At 34.0% G+C, this 18,521-nt stretch overlaps 1 protein-coding gene across 10 annotated transcripts in view; it reads right to left on the bottom strand.

Annotated features, from left to right (window-relative positions):
* The window catches only part of TANK (TRAF family member associated NFKB activator), a 78,193-nt gene that overhangs the window by 31,678 nt on the left and 27,994 nt on the right, over window positions 1–18,521 (bottom strand). For 7 of the 10 annotated variants that reach the window (XR_014294859.1, XM_082630531.1, XM_082630532.1 and 4 more), the window contains 2 exons: window positions 4,342–4,453; window positions 3,121–3,239 (listed from right to left, as the gene is read on the bottom strand). Coding sequence is in view for 9 of the 10 variants with exons in the window: in XM_082630531.1 (XP_082486657.1) it covers window positions 3,121–3,239; window positions 4,342–4,453 (231 nt within the window). In the remaining variant the exon portion in view is untranslated. Of the gene's footprint in view, window positions 1–3,120; window positions 3,240–4,341; window positions 4,454–6,532; window positions 6,620–7,820; window positions 7,926–9,228; window positions 9,347–15,100; window positions 15,214–18,521 lie in introns of those variants that run through there. The other 3 variants (XM_082630533.1, XM_082630530.1, XM_082630529.1) reach the window with 3 other exon arrangements.

The following is an 18,521-nucleotide window of genomic DNA, read 5'->3' as shown; positions in this document are numbered from 1 at the left end:
ATATTCAGTATGATAAATCATAATGGAAAAGAATATATATATATATGTATAACTGAGTCACTTTGCTGTACAGCAGAAATTAACATAATGTTGTAAATTAACTATACTTCAGTAAAAAAAATAAAATCAATTAGTTTTTGAGAAGGCTAATAAAATAAAAGCATATTGAAAACAGAAAACTGTACCATTATCTTAGCCATTTCTGCATACTACCTTCTAGGTTTTGTCTAGTGTGTACATGCATACTTTGACAAAATTGCAAGCAACCAATATGGAATTTTTTCATTTTGGAAAAACCTTAATGATATCCATGCCAATCAAACTCCGTCAGGAAAGGATTTCACTTGTATTACCTAAAAGTGTATTTAATTATAACTTAATTAGCTCAGATCAACATATATGCCAATGGAAAAGATTTTAATTTCAATTGGCCAGTATTTTTCTAAATTAGGACTAATTTTTGCAACGCATATATAGCCAGCTCTTAAATATTCAATAAATCCAATTTATCCATTCTTTTAGAATATATTTCTTCTCTCTAATCCTTTATATGTTTAATGTTCATTAGCACTTTGGCTCTAGATATATAAAGGAAGATGAGAAAACTGAAATATAAAACTGCTAATTTTTATTATAGTACAAGAAGATTGAGTTGATGAGCTATTCAAGGAGTTAAATATGTAGCTGTCAAATAAATCTTTCCCCTGTTAGTAAAGATAATTAAAAGAACTCACTGAATTTAGATTTATTTCCTACTTGGAGCTTTATATTTTTCCCTCTTATGGTCTGTCCACAAATAAGGTTATAATTGATGCAACATTATTAATTTTTTGGAAATACCTTTGACATGATTTCTGTTACTTACACTTAATTTCAGCCCAGCTGTTCAGATATATATATATTTGAGACATAAAGACATCTTACAAATTAAAACAAACATAATTTAAAAAAGAAATGTTTGAAGGTTCTCTTTGAACACTAATTGACAAACTCTAAAACTTTCATAATGACAAATTATCCAAATTCAAAATAAACTAAATTATTAATATATCTTAGAGCCTTTCACATTATCCCCTTTGTTCTAATCAAGATTGCTACTTTCAAAAATACTTTCTATGTACTTGAACTGGAGATATTTTATTATTGTCAAAGAAATGTTATAATTGGAATAAATATAAGAATTCTGACTAAAAATTGATGATAAATCATGACATTTAGAAGTCTCTGAAACAGGAAAATGGTCTGCAAATATTAGTTACTAATCACTAAATTTATGTCAGCATTTTATAGTAGTTCAATGATTTTAAAATGTACTATTATAGGCTCTATCACAAAACTGTATTCTAAAAGTCAGAATCACTGTTTCTGAATTTTGTCTTTTGCAAAATAAACCCGAACATGTTCCAGTGGCACAGTTTCTTGTGTTTGCTAGCAGTTTTAGATAAACGGAAATTGGAGTGGGGGTGAAGAGAGCTGAATGATTCAAATAAAAAAACCAATAATGATTCTAAATAAAGAAATATGAACTGGGAGACACTGTAGGGAATTTTTCATTCTAAAATTTTTATTTATAGGGAACTGTCAAACTGGATTTCTCAGATTTCATGTTAAATAAAAACAAGTTAAGATAGTCTTAGTTATGGGATAAGTAACTGAATAACCTTGACACACAAAGTTAAAATCTCCTACCTGATTTAGAAGGAAATAAATAAATAAATATAGCACTCTTGACTTAATTGTCTTGTGGTTGTTAAGTATCCTCATTTGTTAGGAGATATTATTTCACTCAAGAGCTGTTTCATCTCACTAAAACCCAACTCATCTCATTAAAAAAATTCATTTTTAAACATAAAATTCCAGTGATTCAGAAAAGCATGGAGAATACAATATACATCTATATCTCGACCACCCTGATTTAACAAGCATTAAGATTCTGCCATTTCCTTCAGAACTTTTCTTTAAGAACAGAAAAGTTGGGGCTTCCCTGGTGGCGCAGTGGTTGAGAGTCCGCCTGCCGATGCAGGGGACACGGGTTCATGCCCCGGTCTGGTAAGACCCCACATGCCGCGGAGCGGCTGGGCCCGTGAGCCATGGCCGTTGAGCCTGCGCGTCCGGAGCCTGTGCTCCGCAACGGGAGAGGCCACAACAGTGAGAGGCCCATATACCGCAAAAAAAAAAAAAAAAAAAACCAAAACAGAAAAGTTACAGATATACCTGAAGCCCTCTTTATTCCTTTCCCAGAATCAGTCTCTTTTCTCCCCACCTTCCTTTTTCTAAAGAATACCCTTCCTGCATATGTTTTTATACTTCTACTACACATTTATATTTTTATAAATGATATCATGTTTTATATTTTTTAAAAATCTAAATAAATTATTCCCATTTTTTCGTTTTGTAATTTCCATTTTTTACTCAACATTGCTTTTGAAATCTAGGTATATTAATATATAAATATTTAGTTTAATTTTTCTAAAATGTTTAATTGTAAAGATATACCATTCTGCTACTGACGGATGTTTAGGGTGTTTCTAACCAATGTACCATGAACATCTTTGTACACATTTCTCTGCAGATACGCAATATTCCTTTTTATATTGCTTCAATGAAGACTTTAGCTTAAGCTAGTTAGGCAGATATTGTTTTTTAATTAAGCACAGGCAAATGAAAAAACTAGAATGCTATTTTCTAGCCCAGAATCATCTGTGTCTTACTATCTTATTTCTTTCTATGTAAAATCTTTTATTTCTTTGGTAAACACCTGTGAGATAGAAAAGAGAATACTAGGAAATAGGGAATTTAAGTCTTTATTTTACTTGGAAATAGTGCTTCAAATATACTTAGGAACATGTAAGTAACTTGTTTGTATATAAAGAACTTCTGTTTAGAATTCCAGTGGTGGATCCATTTCAGGAAAATAAAATGGGGAAGATGTGTTATGTGTTATGCACCACCATTTAAATTTTGATTCTTGCAATAGCAGTGTTAGGGTTGAAAAGAATCTTATCCACTTTCTCCACCATTCCTGCCCATCCCAAATGTGATAGAATACTGACTAAATAATTCAAGAAGCCCGATTTCTCATTTATTTCCTTTAGGGAATAAACCGGCAGCGCAGTCTACCTTTGATTCTTTTTCTTTTGGTATTCGTGACTTTACGTTATCATGTGGCTGATCAAGAGTCAAATTATTCTTCCTTGCTTCACTGTCTTCAAGCAGGGGAACACAGCCATAACTGTTATCTGTAAGACAAAAACCTCTTAGACATAAGCGGGAAATCCTTGTTTTTGGTACCATCTGGAAAAGTAAAAAGAATACAAACCCAAACCCCTAATTTTAAAGAGTAGAGATTTTAAACTATGAATTTTAAAAATTCTTTAGATAATAGTTACTTTGACAATTTAGATTTTGGCATATTTGATTCATATTGTTTTACTTTCATTCCTACTAAACACACAAAACCCCTACTCTTCCAATATCAATAGTATATAAAATATGTAGAATTTAGAAAACTAGAAGTATGTTCTTTGTATCTTATCATCAGCAATGTAATTAAACTTTTATTTGTCATATTTTTAGGTATGCATTTCTTGTTTATGATAATTATTTGCATAATACTCTATGCTTATTATTAAAAAATGAGAAAATGAAGACATGCTGAAAAGAATAAAAAAAATAAAAGCTACCCACAGTTTTTATTATCTATGAATTATTCCTGTTAACATTTTGGTTTATATTTTATCAGAATTTTTCTTTTCCAATACCTATAAATTCACAAAAGAATCTTTTTTTTTGCATAGATAAAATTACATTTATTTTTTATCTTGCTTTGCTCAGTTTGTTATATATCATGAATATGTCTCATGTTTGTAACTGAACACCTATTATCACTTTTCTTGGCTACATAGCTGTTCACCACACAAATGACTGTAATTTAACTGTTGAACATTTATTTCTAGTTTTCCATTATTAGAAATTATACTGTGATGAGCATCCTTGCATATATACCTTGAGTACTTACAGAAATATTTTCTTATGATATATTCTTAGGACTTGAATTTTTGGTTTAAAAGGCACAGACATTTTAAAAGCTTTTGCTATTTATTGACAAATTGTCTTCTAGGAAGTTTTATCAACTTAAGAGTTCCACCAGATAATATATGTGAATGTCCATTTTCCCATTCCCTGCAACTGTTCATTTCTAAATAAACGTAACTGTACCACAGTTATTAAAATATCAGAACTATTGAGAAACAATGGAGAAATAAAATAGAAAAACTTAACTTCCATCTTTCTTTTCTCCCAGAGGTTTAAGAAATAAATAAAAATTTAACATGAACATACCTTGACTGGAATTCACAAGAAGTAACTGTGATTTTAGCTTGTCAATAATAGTTTGTTGAAGTGACAGCTGTTCCTGTTGCTCACGTATTCTCTGCTCATAGTTCTCAGTCTGCTGACATAAAAACCAGTTAGCCTGATATTTACTGACAGACATGTACATACATTTACTGTCCCTTAATAATTACATATAGATATGAGTTACCCATATTGCCATTTCCCAGGTGCTGGAGCATTTATTTATGAGCTAAAAATAGGATCCAATAATGCATTTATAATCATTACAAACATAAGTGATTTAAAATGCTTTAAACACTGTAAAATTTTAAAAATCTTCTTAATTAAAGAAAGTTCAGTTAAGAGTTCAATGTATAGTTTCTTGGATAAAAATTATAATTTAGAATTTAATCCTTAATAATAACAAAAAAAGCACTGAATGACAAAATGGATATTATATTAAAGTTATTCTATAAAAATACCCACTAACTTTAAAAAGTGAAGATTTCATGTCTTTTAAATAAACATACTTTTGAATTTACTTTTAGAGTACAAAAACACAAAGGAAGTAGCTATAGCTAAAACACTATGAAAATCAAAGGGATGTGTACAAATTATAAAATACATTGATCAGAAACTTCTAAGATTAAGTTTTAAGAAGTCAAGAGAACACATGGTTAATCTCTAGTGGATATCTTAAACACTACAATTTCCCTTATATATATATATATATATATATTTTTTTTTTTTTTTTTTTTCTTTTTGCGGTATGCGGGCCTCTCACTGTTGTGGCCTCTCCCGTTGCGGAGCACAGGCCCCGGATGCGCAGGCCCAGCGGCCATGGCTCATGGGCCCAGCCGCTCCGCGGCATATGGGATCCTCCCAGACCGGGGCACGAACCCGTATCCCCTGCATCGGCAGGCGGACTCTCAACCACTGCGCCACCAGGGAGGCCCTCCCTTATATTTTTAATCCATTCACCTTACTATTTCATTGTAGTGGCTGTGAGAATTAAGCAATGAAAGAAGACACGAGTTTGCATTAGAGAATACAAATGTTGCAAACCCGAAATTTGAAAACGTTCCATTAAAATTATCAAATTAGCACAAAGTCTGAAAAATATATGACCAAAAAATAACAGAGAATTCTTTAACAATTTCTATCACTAGAAGAACATATAAATGACTAAATTGTAAATTCCTTGAAATATGAAATGGGGTTCTAATAATCTTGGACTGTCCTTCAATAGATACTAAATATTCTATTTTGAATTGATACTTAATCAAAGTTCAAAATTAATGAAGCTCTATTATTTTCAGCGATCTATAAACCTAAAGTTCTTTATATATACAGCTGTTCCTAGGTTCCCAAAGCAAATTAGCTTAAGAAATGAAAGCAAAACACCACATTTTCCCAAATAAAAGGTGAAATTTTATAAGTATTACACTTCAAACATGAGTAACTGACAAAGCTGGTAAATAACCCAAGTGGTGTGTTTGCATGTTGCCTGAGGGTAGTACCATATAACTTGATACTCCCATAGAACTCTGCAAAGTAACTTACACATAGGAGGAATTCAGTACATGCTTATTGAAAAAATAAAATAAAAGAAAGAATCCAATTAAAAGAAAATCCCAGTAAATTTTATTATTATGAATAAAAGAATGAGTCTTTTGAATCTGTCTGAACCATATGTCATATGACTAGGAGTCTGAGAACAGAACCTTGGATACCATATTCCAGTCGAGGGCCAGGCTTCCCCAAATAAGACTTCTTATTCCTAAATAAACTTACATCCAAGTCCCTAGAAAGAGTGGGTAGGTTGACTGTAAGAAGGGTTTAAACCTCTAATGCAAATTCTGTAATACTTTAAATTTACCTGGCTACACAGAGCCACCCGGGCTGAGGAATCAGCAAACACGCTGATACTACAGTCTGTACTATCTACTTCTGTGTATTTAGAACTTTCTCTAAAGAACTCAAAAGCTTTTCATAAATATCAATGAAAAATTACCCATTCTTTCACTATTCTTTGAGAGCTATATATATTCTACTATCCAGCATTAAGTAACCAGTACAAAAAACTTAGTAAGTTAGAGACGGGCCCAGAATAAATGTATAAGTTATTCAAGCCTCAGTCCATTCTCCATGTACTATATATTTTCCCCCAACCTTAATGAAAAAACAAATGACTTGCATTTTCTCTTGGAATCAACTCAGAAAGCCTCTGCCAGGTAATTTTCATCTTCTAGTTTTTGGCTTAAAAACATACTTTAGCACATCTGCATATAACATATTACAATACATGAATAATGCTGAAAATGTTTTAGCTGGAAAAAAAATCTATAGATCAACAATAATTTCAAGTTGAAGCTTTGAACTATTTCTTAAACAACTTAACAAAGTACTTTATAAACTTAAGCAAATTCTGTAATAATTTAAAAACCAATACTCTGGAAGTATAGCAGGGGAAATAGAACAGCAATGACCCATGTTCTTTTACTGTTCTTTCCACATACTTACATTATATCAATTATAGTAGTCTAGCCTAAATGTTTATATGTATGATTTCCCTTTAGACTATGACCTCCTCAAGGGCAGAGACTATTTTCTCCTGAGTACCCCATCTCCAAAGTACAGCAGAGTACCTGGCACACACTGAGATGCTCAATAAATATTAGTCGAATAAATAAACTAATTAAGTTTTATAAGGAAATGTAAGAGAAATAGATATGCCTTCAGAAGTAACCTGAAGGAATGGAGATAAGGTTTTGCTTACATTTCTATAAGGAAAATAGGAAAAATAGAGACAGTAGGTCAGTAGGTAAATAAGACAAAAGGAAATTAAGTTTCAGAAGATGGATGCAAAAAAAAAAGGCCATGTCTGAAGATTTTCTTTTTCCTTTTCTGGAAAAAAAGGGAAGCTTATACTCTCAGAAAAAAATGTACTAATTTGAGAAGAGAAAATACATATTTAGAAAATAGTATAAAGCTTCTGACCACAAGGCTATGAGAGGGGAAGTCCAGAAGAGGATACTGTATCAAACTAGGAAATAACCAGCAGAATTCAGTTTACTTGCTATGTTTGGAAACTAACAGGAACAAGAAGTTTGGTTTTTTTTTTCTTTTTAGTAAATGCTTTTGTTCACTGAACAGATGTTAAAAAACTTACTATCTGAAAAGTCTTTTTAAAAGGTCAGATAATTGTTGCACTGTCACAGTATTTTTTTTAAAAAAAAACAGTACAATTAAAAAGCAAGTACATTCCAGCACTACCAAAGACCCAACAAAACAGAAAAATCACTAACAACCACATTGAAAATGTACAACAGCAATGTCTTGTCAACACTTCTGTACAGAGCACAGACATGACAGCTAAAACAGACAGAAGAGAAGATGCTTTTGACAGCCAGTGTGTGTGAATGATTCTTTGAGTCAGATGGCAGCAACAAGTTACCAGCTAGGAGATCTGCATGACAACTAACCATCCATCTGTATCAAACACCATCTGGCCGAGATGACTCTGGCTTCTGTGTATTTGACACTCCTTCCAGTTCCAAAGACTAGCAAAACAAGTGGTCTATCAGCATCTAAAGAGGTAAACAGGTACTTAGGTACTTGGTGCCAGAATGTACTTTGTATTCCTTCTCAGTGTTCAAAAGCAAAACTTAAAACAATGGTGATTAAATACAGTACACATCTTGAATTTACTATAAATGGTTGTCCATACATACTCTCAACTATCATAAATAAAGCAAAAAGCTTATCTTAAGAAATGTCCCTTTATCCAGGCAAAATTTCAATCCATCTTCAAAACTAAGGCAGCATATTCTCTATAATTTTGGACATACAGCTGCTCAAGTTTTCATGGGTTTCATAAATATTAATATAGAGTTCTATAAATTGAATTTTTTCCTACTGCTGATACTGAAAATTCTCACTTTTCATATTTTCCAAAGCACGTATTTCCTAACTGGGAAAAAAAAGTTCAAGTGTCCTTAAGTCATCCATAATTCTCTAAATAGGTCAAACATTATCTCTTCCCATCCTCAAGAACTAATCCCAATATTCTGAGACATACCATTCTTTTCCTCTAAGTATAAAAAGAATAAAAATTTTAGTAAATATTGAATGGATTAAAAGAAAAAGCCTTGGTTTAAAAACCTTTCAAACTGTTCCAAGATTAACAAAGAGAACAAAATCTTTATTGAAGGATTTGCTTGGCTACCACAAAAGCTCTCAATAGGAAGCTCCACAGTTCATGAAGGAAGATAATTAAATATCAGTTATTCCAATATATAACACTTCAGACACAAACTAATTGTCTTATCTTGAAACTTCGGTAAACTAAAAACCAACTTCAATTTTAGGTTAAAAAAAAAAAGAGATGGTATAGGATTAGCAACTCAGAAATCTGGTTTACACAGCTCATTGCTAAACCATTCTCTGCTGTATTCTCCTATAACTAGGGAGTTATAAACCCTGCCCTCTCCCACCTTCCTGATACCAAGACTTACCTAGGAGATCTGCAATTTGACAGATCAGATTATCAATCTGATTATCTACTATTAAGTGACAGTGCTGTCACCAATTTCTCTGCATGCCAAATGGTAAATTATTTTTATTTTACAATATTTCATTTTGGTCCTGATTAATTTATTCATCTTATTTGAGCCTTGGTTTCTTTCACTTTGAAATGAAAATAATATTTACTTACAGGATTGAAGGAGATTGCTTATTATGGCACATAATAAGCTCTTTGTAAACATTAGTCACTTTCCTGTAATAATGAACGTTTCCACATAATATCTGTTACTATAGCATGTAGTGCATATGTCCATTAACTAAAGCTCTGATTATCACTGTACATAGGCAATTTGTCACCAGACTTACCACACAACCACCCCATTCTCTAAGCCAGTTTCTTAGTCCTTCTAGTTCACTGTAATCTAGGACTCAGAAGCTTCTCTTCAAGAAATCAGTGTGGTATCTCCATTGAATCAAAAACATTCTGTCAAGCAAAAAAACAAACTCTGGTTGTTCAAAGTTTACAAAGAGACAAAATAGGCTCAGAAATGATTAAGAAATAAAACTGTAGTTAAAAACTACAAAAGTAGCACGTTTGTTGAAAACAATGCAAAAAACAACAAAATGTCCACCATCACCACCATAAGAAAACCCCAGATACGTACAAAGTAAAAGTGACAGTCTCTTCCTTTACTTTGCTCTCCTTTCCTCCTCAGAGGTAATTACTACTGACACTTTGGCATTTGCCCTTTCAAAACTTCTGTGTACATGTGTATGTATCTTTTTTTAAAAACATGAACTGTTCTGCAACCAAATTTTTCATCAACACGTTATCATTTCACTATTTACTATGCTCCAGAAATTAGAGAGCTTTATTTCCTCTATCTCACTTAATCCTTAAACTAACCTTCTGAGATTATTTCCCACATGTTATAGATGAGAAAACTGAGGCACAAAGAGTTACAAAATAACCTGCTCAAGGTTTCTCAGTAGGTAGTAGAGCTGGGATTTGAATACAGGTTTGCCTGACTACAATGCCCAAGCCCCTAAATAAGCACCATGGCTAGACTCATGTGAGTCTATCTAGCTCTACCAAGGTCCTCTTTTTGCTATATATTCTCCCTTCAGGCAATCTCATTCCCAGTGGTTGGTTATTTCCCAGACTTTCAAATTCTCCTTCTAGCAGAACCCTCCTTTGAACTCTATATCTATGTGGCCAAGTGCTACTGAAAAAGCATTTCAAATTTTACTTACTCAAATCCAATGATCTCCTCTCTCCAACTAACAAACCCCTCAAACCCCCCGCAACCCCACCAAATCTGTCCTTTTCTAGTATTCCTTCTCTCAATACATGGCACCGCTATTTATCCAGAAAGTTACAACCATCCTTGACATTTACTTGTTCTATTGCCAATCTACCACCAAGTGTCAATTTTAATCTTAAATACTCTCAAATCTATCCACTTGTTCATTTCCAATGTAGACGTAACAGTTCAAGCATCAAACATTAATGAACTACTGCAACGGCCTAACTGCTCTTCGTAAATCTGTCAGCCAATCCACTCTCTACACTGTAGCCATAGTGTTCTTTGCAAAATGTAAATCTAATCATAAGACCCACTCTTTCCTCCTCCTATGCCTCCCCCCAAAAAACCTTAAATGGCTCCCTACTGATTATAGAATAAAGAACCAAAAATCTTCAATATGGCCTCTAAAACTCTACAAAGTCTTGCCCTTGACTCTTCTCAATGCATTATTTCCCTTATACTTTCAGTTCTTTAGGCCAAAGGGTCTTGTACCTGGAAAGCCCCCCAACCTTGCCCTTCCACATCGCTTCATAAAAATTGTCTTCTCTAAATTAGGTCAAATCCCTAACAGACATTTTAAAAAGCAGTTTACTTTTCTTCCTAATACTTATCAGAGTTTGAAACTACATTTACAGGATTGTTTGACTAGTCTCTGCTTAACTAGTCTGTGCCATCATTTCATGAAGTAGGGAGCATTTCTGCTGCTCATTGTAGACCCAGTAACTTAGAGCAGTTCCTGATACAGTACATTGAGTAGGTGCTCAAAATAATCTTTGAATTGGTATCATAATTTAAATATTCCTAATTATTAATGAATCTTCTTGAATATGTATCTTAGCATACCTGCCTAAAAGTTCTGACAGGACATATTTCTGAAAATTAAGATCTGGAACAAAGGCTACAAACATTTTAAATTCTAATAGATGGAAAACAAGTTTATGGCAAAGTACTCACAATGTACAATAAAAGAAATAAGGCTTCGATCAGAAACAGCCAGAAGCACCTTTATTCTAATACCAGTAGCTTCAGTAGAAAAAAAAAAGAGTGAACTACTTTATTCCCACCGACACTTTACACCAAGATAAATGTTTTGAGGAGCAAAGAAAGGAAAAAAGGAAGAGTAGTAAACAATAATGAGGCCATTCACATCTTAAGTGAAAATAAAGGCATTTTAAAATAAAGTAGTAGGGGGCTTCCCTAGTGGCGCAGTGGTTGAGAGTCCGCCTGCCGATGCAGGGGACACAGGTCCGTGCCCCGGTCTGGGAAGATCCCACATGCCGCGGAGCGGCTAATACCCGTGAGCCATGGCCGCTGAGCCTGCGCGTCCGGAGCCTGTGCTCCGCAACGGGAGAGGCCACAACAGTGAGAGGCCCACGTACCGCAAATAAATAAATAAATAAATAAAGTAGTAGGGCTTCCCTGGTGGCGCAGTGGTTGAGAGTCCGCCTGCCGATGCAGGGGGCACGGGTTCGTGCCCCGGTCCGGGAGGATCCCGCGAGGATCCCACATGCCGCGGAGCGGCTGGGCCCGTGAGCCATGGCCGCTGGGCCTGCGCGTCCGGAGCCTGTGCTCCGCGGCGGGAGCGGCCGCAGCAGTGAGAGGCCAGCGTACCGCAAAAAAATAATAATAATAAATAAATAAATAAATAAATAAATAAAGTAGTACGTAAAATAAAGGCATGTTAGGCCTTTATGCATTCCTTTAAAACATGTTTTACAAGCTTTAATAGGTAACATAAGCCTTGAGAGTTTACATTTCACATGGGTCAAGACTAGCTCTAGAATAAAGCAATCGGACAACACAATCCTTATGACTTTACATTTATTGTCAGAAAAACATTTAGAACTGTAATTTATGATAAAAAGACAGCATAAATTTAGTCTTATTTGAGGTTTTCACCTTATACCCACTGGTTAGTCAATAAGGCTCTCTGCTTAGCACACAGCATGACTTGAAATATTTTATATCCTTCACCTTACTTATCAGTACAAAGAAAAAGCAGTTTTATAGCACAGCATCTGAACTATTTTAGAATTAAGAAAATTTCTTCCTTTCTATACAAGTTATTGTAGATTTTTCTCTTTTAATCAAGAACTGGGCAAGAAGAGACAAATACTTCTTTTCTCAACAAGCAGATATTTTCTGATTACATAATACAAATACAAAGGTTCTGGGGACAAGCAGATCAAATGCAGGAAGTTTTCTGTAACTTAATCATTTATGAATATGGTAATCTGACTTTTAAACTGGCAATCAGTTTTTAAATTTTCAGATGTTTTTATTACTTTATTAATGATTCTTCTCTTGGTCAATGAAACAATAGAGGGTACTTAAGTCTTTTAAAAATATATTTGGTTTCTCCCACAGGACAGTGGCAGAAATGAGTGACAAGCAACTTGGTATAATAAAACTGATTTAATATTTAATTCCACACTGTGGAATCTTGTGATATTTGAAACTCCCTAGGCAACTTAACTAGTCAGTCACAAGATATGGCAAAGACTGCTAATTATTACCACGTATGCATTCTCATTCTTTCTTTTAGTAATACAGACTTTTAAGTGGGCACATGATCATCCAGCTAGAGAATATATTTACTGGCCTTCCCCACTACTAGGTGTGACCATGTAACTAAGTTCTGGCTAACAGGGTATGAACAGAAGTGACCTGTCCAAATTCTGGACTACATCATTAAAAGGAAGTTGTTTGCTCTTCCCCACTTCTCTCTCTTCTTACTGGCAGGGAAATGATAACAAGTGGAGCAGCCACTGTGACTCCAGAGAGGGAAACTGTAATTTAGGGGTGAATGAGCTGCCTGACTAGCCCTGGCTACTCACTTCTGGACTGTTACATGAGAGAAAAATAAACTTCTATCTTATTTAAGCATGGTATTTCCTGATCTCTTTGTAACAATAGCTTATTCTATCTGCACAAAATTCAGGGGCCAAGCCAACTCTACCAACTGCCCTATATAATAATCTCTTCTCTTATTCTTTAGCACATTAAAAGTTGTTTATGTCAGGGGCTACTGTGATTAAAATATTCCTCTACTTTGCAACAGTCAGAAAACCTTTTAGTCTGGGTATACCTAAGTGCTTATACAAAGCAAGAAACAGAATAAGCCATATTAGACTGTGAATCCTTTAAAAGGTACATTTTATGTTTTATGTATCTTTGAATCCCTAGCATTTATTATGTTCCTGGAACATCATAAGTTATTTGTAGGACGAATAAAAGAAATATGAATGGCAAACTTCATACTCTAGCCTCTCTTAGTAAGAGATGTATAACACAAAGTAAGGATTTATCCAAGGATAGGGAAGATTATATTTGGTTATTTATAGCAATGGGAAGAAAACAGTTTGAAAACCTGGAATGGGCTGTGATTTAACTAGGTTAGTATAATGAATGCGGACTTTTGAGTCAGATAAACTGTTTCAGTATAGATTCTGCCACTTACTTTAAAAAATTAACTTATTTCTGAGAGTCTCAGTTTCTTCATTTGAAAACGGGGCTACCAATGCCAACTTTGTAGGGCTGGGAGTATTTACATATAAAGTATGTGACTCTTGTAAAATATACTCATTCATAAAAAGTTAATTCTCCTTTCTGCTTTCCGAAGTAATAAGAATTTAAGGATTGAAGGAGGGAAAAGGATACAATTGGTTCAGTATTTTCTGGGATTACCTGTCATTTTAATATGGTCTAGAATAAAGGCTATACTGTAAGGAAGGGCTAAAAACAGTCATGTTTTCTTACAGACTAGAGGTTCTAAGACAAACAATTTAATGTCATGGTGGTAGGAGTGCCTAGACGTAACAATGGAAAATTTGGTATAGATAAGAACACCTCTTAGGGGCCAGGGAAAGTAAATATACTTGATGATCAATAGTAGGATATTAGTAGAAGTATGAAGGATCATCCTTTGAAATTTAAGTGAGGTAATTTAGGATAAATAAAAGGCAGTATTATTCCACACAGTACCTTATAAAACTCATTACTCTATTAATATGGTATAGGTGGGAAAAAATAGTGGATATATAAGTTCAGGTCTGACATTCAGTTTAATGTGCCTTCCAAGTGACAATAAGATATATAGGTCTAGAGCTCACAGGGTAAATCTGGAGTAGGGAGTTAAATTTAGGAGTCACTGTCATAGGTATTTGAAGCCACAGGAGAAGATGAAATAGCTCATACAAGAATATAAAGTAAGATGCAAAGAAGGCCTTGAATAAGTCTAATATTTAGTGACCTGGTAGTAGAGAATAAACCTACAGAGAAGAATGAGGAAATGCAACCCAAAAAGGAATGAGAAAAATCAAATATGGTGTCTGAAATGTTAAAGAAAAATAGTGCTTTAAGTAAGAGGTAGTACAAGAGATATGATCAGTTATTAGATGGAATGAGGTAGTTCTGTACATGTGAACTGGAAAGACTATGGATGGTTTTAGGCAAAGAAGTCATAGACATGAACTCTGTGGTCAAGCAGTTTTTTTTTTTTTCAAATCATAGTTCTACTACTTATTAGTGATATGGTTGTGGGCAAGTTATTTCACCCTTTTTGTACTTCAGTTTCCTCTTATGAAAGATAATGCTTCCTCGTAATAGCTGTATAATGATTAAATCAGATGACTGTAAAGCAATTTGGCAAACGTAAGCCTCAGTAAATCTTAGTGATGATGATGGTGAAGATAAAGATATTTTTAAAAATTTAAAACCTTTTTCAAATTAGCATAACTCCATTTTTGAAAAAACATGATTCACATATTCTGGAAGGATGTACATATATTACTAACAATGATTACCTCTGGGAAGTGAGGGAGAGGACCATCACTTTATATTCTGTGTATCTTGGATTATTTGCATTTTTTTCAATAAGCATGTGCTGCTTTTGTAATTTTGGCCAATAGTATTTTAAAAAAATCACTTACCTGCCTTATTTGTCTTTGTCTCCTTTATTGATCTGGAATACTCAGATGTCTTTGCTTGACAGAATGTTCTTAAATGGATGCAGCACATTGACTTTTCAAAGAGGAGCTTCTGAGTCTTAAACTGCAGTGAACTAGAAGAAATGCTGTGAGAAGAACTGACTTGGAGTATGGACAGCTAAGTGGTAAAAGGCAGGCGAGTCTGTACAAACTGATGAATGACAGGTGAACAGCAATAAAACATAGATAGTAGGAGAATCTAGGCTACACTGATTTTTGTTTTTTGGTGATAGATTTTTTGAAAGTTGTGGTAAAATATATGTAACATAAAATTTGCCATTTTAACCATTTTTAACTGTACAGTTCTGTGGCATTAAGTACACGTATATTGTTGTGCAACCATCACCACCATCCACCTCCAGAACTTTTTCATCTTCCCCAACTGAAAATCTGTCCTTTGAAACACTAATTCCCCACTCCCTTCCCCCAGCCTCTAGGAATCACCCTACTACTTTCTGTCTTTCTGAATCCAACTAGTCTATCCATTGTATGTATATACCACATTTTGTTTATCTATTCATCCACTGAGGGGCACTTGGGTTGCTTCCACCTTTTGGCCACTAAATACGGCTGCTATGAACATGGGCATACAAATATCTCTTTGAATCCCTGCTTTCAGTTCATTTGGGTATATACCCAGAAGTGGAATTGCTAGATTACATGGTAATCCTATGTTTTGTTTTGAAGAAACATCATTTATTTTCCACAGTGGATACACTACTTTACATTCCCTTCAGCAATGTACAAGAGTTCTAATTTCCCCACATCCTCACCAATACTGATTTTTTTTAATTTAATTTTTTATAATAGCCATCCCAATGGGTACAAAGTGGTGTCTTACTGTGGTTTTAACTTGCATTTCCCTAATGATTTCAAGCATCTTTTCACGTGCTTATTGGTCATTTGCGTAACTTCTTTGGAGAATGTCTATTCAAATTCTTTCCCTATTTTTTAATCAGGTTGTTTTTTGTTGTTGAGAGTAGGAGTTCTTTATATATTCTAAATATCAATCCTTTGTCAGATAAATGATTTGCAATTATCTTCGCTCATTCCTTGGGTTGCCTTTCACTCTGTTGATAGCGTCCTTTGATGCACAAAAGTTTTAATTTTGATGAAATCCAACTTATCTAATTTTTCTTTTGTTGTCTGTGTTTTTGGTGTCATATCTAAGAAGTCATTGCCAAACCTAATGTCATGAAGCTCTCCCTCTATAATTTCTTCTAAGAGTTTTATAGTAGCTCTTGCATTTAGGTCTTTGATCAGATTTAAGTTAATTTGTATATGGTGAAAGGTAAGGGTCCAACCCAAGAACACAGACTTTCCCCCATATGTTTCTTCTAATTTTTTTTTCTTCTGGCTGCTCTGTGCAGCTTGCAGGATCTCAGTTCCCTGACCAGGGGTTGAACCGGGCCACGGCAGTGAAAGCCTGGAATCCTAACCACTAAGCCACCAGGGAACTCCCTCTTCTTTTAATTTCTTTCAGCAACATTTTGTAGTTTTCAGTGTGTAAGTCTGTCACCTACTTGGTTAAGTTTATTCTTAAGTATATTATTCATTTTGATACTATTGTAAATTGAATTTTTAATTTCCTTTTCAGTTTGTTTAATGTTAATGATTTCTGAGTGTTGACTTTGTACCCTTCAACTTTGCCGAATTTGTTTATTAGTTCTACTAGTTTATTTGATGGAATCTTTTGGATTTTCTACACACAGGATCAAGTAATCTGAAAACAAATGGAGATAATTTTTCTTCTCCCTTTCCAATTTGGATATTGCTTTTCTTGCCTAATTGCTTTGGGTAGGACTTACAGTGCTATGTTGAATAGAAGTAGTGAAAGTGGACATCCTTGTCTTGTTCCTGATCTCAGAGAAAAAGTATTATGTTAGCTGTGGGTTTTTCATATATGGCCTTTATTATGTTGCAATAGTTTCCTTCTAGTCCTAGTTTGTTGAGCGCTTTTATTTAAAAAAAGGTGTTATTTTATCAACTCTCTGCATCAATTGAGATGATCGTGTGGTTTTTGTCCCCCTCTTCATTCTGTTAAAGTGGTGTATTACATTAACTGATTTTGATTACATTGATTTACTTGACCATCCTTGCACTGCAGGAATAAATCGCACTTGGTCAAGGTGTATAATCCTTTTAACACGCTGTTGAATTTCATTTGCTAGTATTTTGTTGAGGATTTTTGTATTAATATTCATAAGACATATCAGCCTGTAGTTTTCTTGTAGTGCCTTTGTCTGGCCTTGGGATTAGGGTTGCTGGCTTCATAGAACTGAGTTAGGAAAGTGTTCCATCTTGATCAATATTTTGGAAGAGTGTGGGAAGGACTGGTGTTAATTCTTCTTTGAATGTTTGGTAGAAATCACCAGGGAAGCCATTAAGTTCTGGGCTTTCTTTGTTGTAAACTTTTTGGTTACTGTTTCAACCTCTTTACTAGATATAGGTCTATTCAGATTTTCTATTTCTCCATGTTCCAGTCTTGGTAGGTTGTGTGTTTCTAGGAATTTGTAGATTTTATCTAGGTTATCCAATTTGTTGGTGTACAATTGTTCATAGTACTTTTGGAATTCTTTTTATTTCTGTAAAATTGGTAGTACTGTCCCCTCTTTCATTTCTGATTTTAGTTATTTGAGTCTTCTTTTTCTTAATCAATTTGGCTATAGATTTGTCAATTTTGTTGATCTTTTAGAAGAACTGATTCTTGGTTTCATTGGCTTTATTAGTTTCTAGTCTCTATTTTGTTTATCATTGCTCTAATCTTTATTATTTCCTTCTTTCTGGTAGCTTTGGGTTTATTTTGTTCTTTTTTTAATTTCTTAAGGTGTAAAGTTAGGTTACTGATTTGTGATCTTTCTTCACCCTTTCAGCACTGCCTTCACTGCATCCCATAAGTTTTGGTATGTTGTGCTTTCATTTTCATTTGTCTCCAAGATATTTTCTAATTTCCCTTATGATTTTTTCTCTGACCCACTGGTTATTTAAGAGTTATTTAATTTCCACATACTTGTGAATTTCTTAGTTTTCCTTCTGCCATTGATTTCTAGTTTCATTCCAATGTGATTAGAAAAGACACTTTGTATGATTTCAATCTTTTTAAATTTATGGTGCCTTTTTAATGGCTTAAAATATGGTCTTAGAGAATGTTTCATGTAAACTTGAAAAACATGTGAATTCTGCTACTGCTGGGTGGAATATTCTGTATATGTCTGCTATTTCCAGTTGGTCCATGATGTTGTTCCAAGTCTTCTATTTCCTTATTGATCATCTTTGTCTGGTTGTTCTATCCATTAATGGGAGTGTTGAAAGTGAGATATTGAAGCCGCCTACTGTTACTGTAGAGTCATCTATTTCTTCCCTT

The sequence above is a fragment of the Mesoplodon mirus genome (assembly GCF_964341445.2).
Source record: "Mesoplodon mirus genome assembly, chromosome: 8".
NCBI classification, from domain to species: Eukaryota; Metazoa; Chordata; class Mammalia; order Artiodactyla; family Ziphiidae; genus Mesoplodon; species Mesoplodon mirus.
This window is presented reverse-complemented; position numbering and strand designations above follow the sequence as displayed.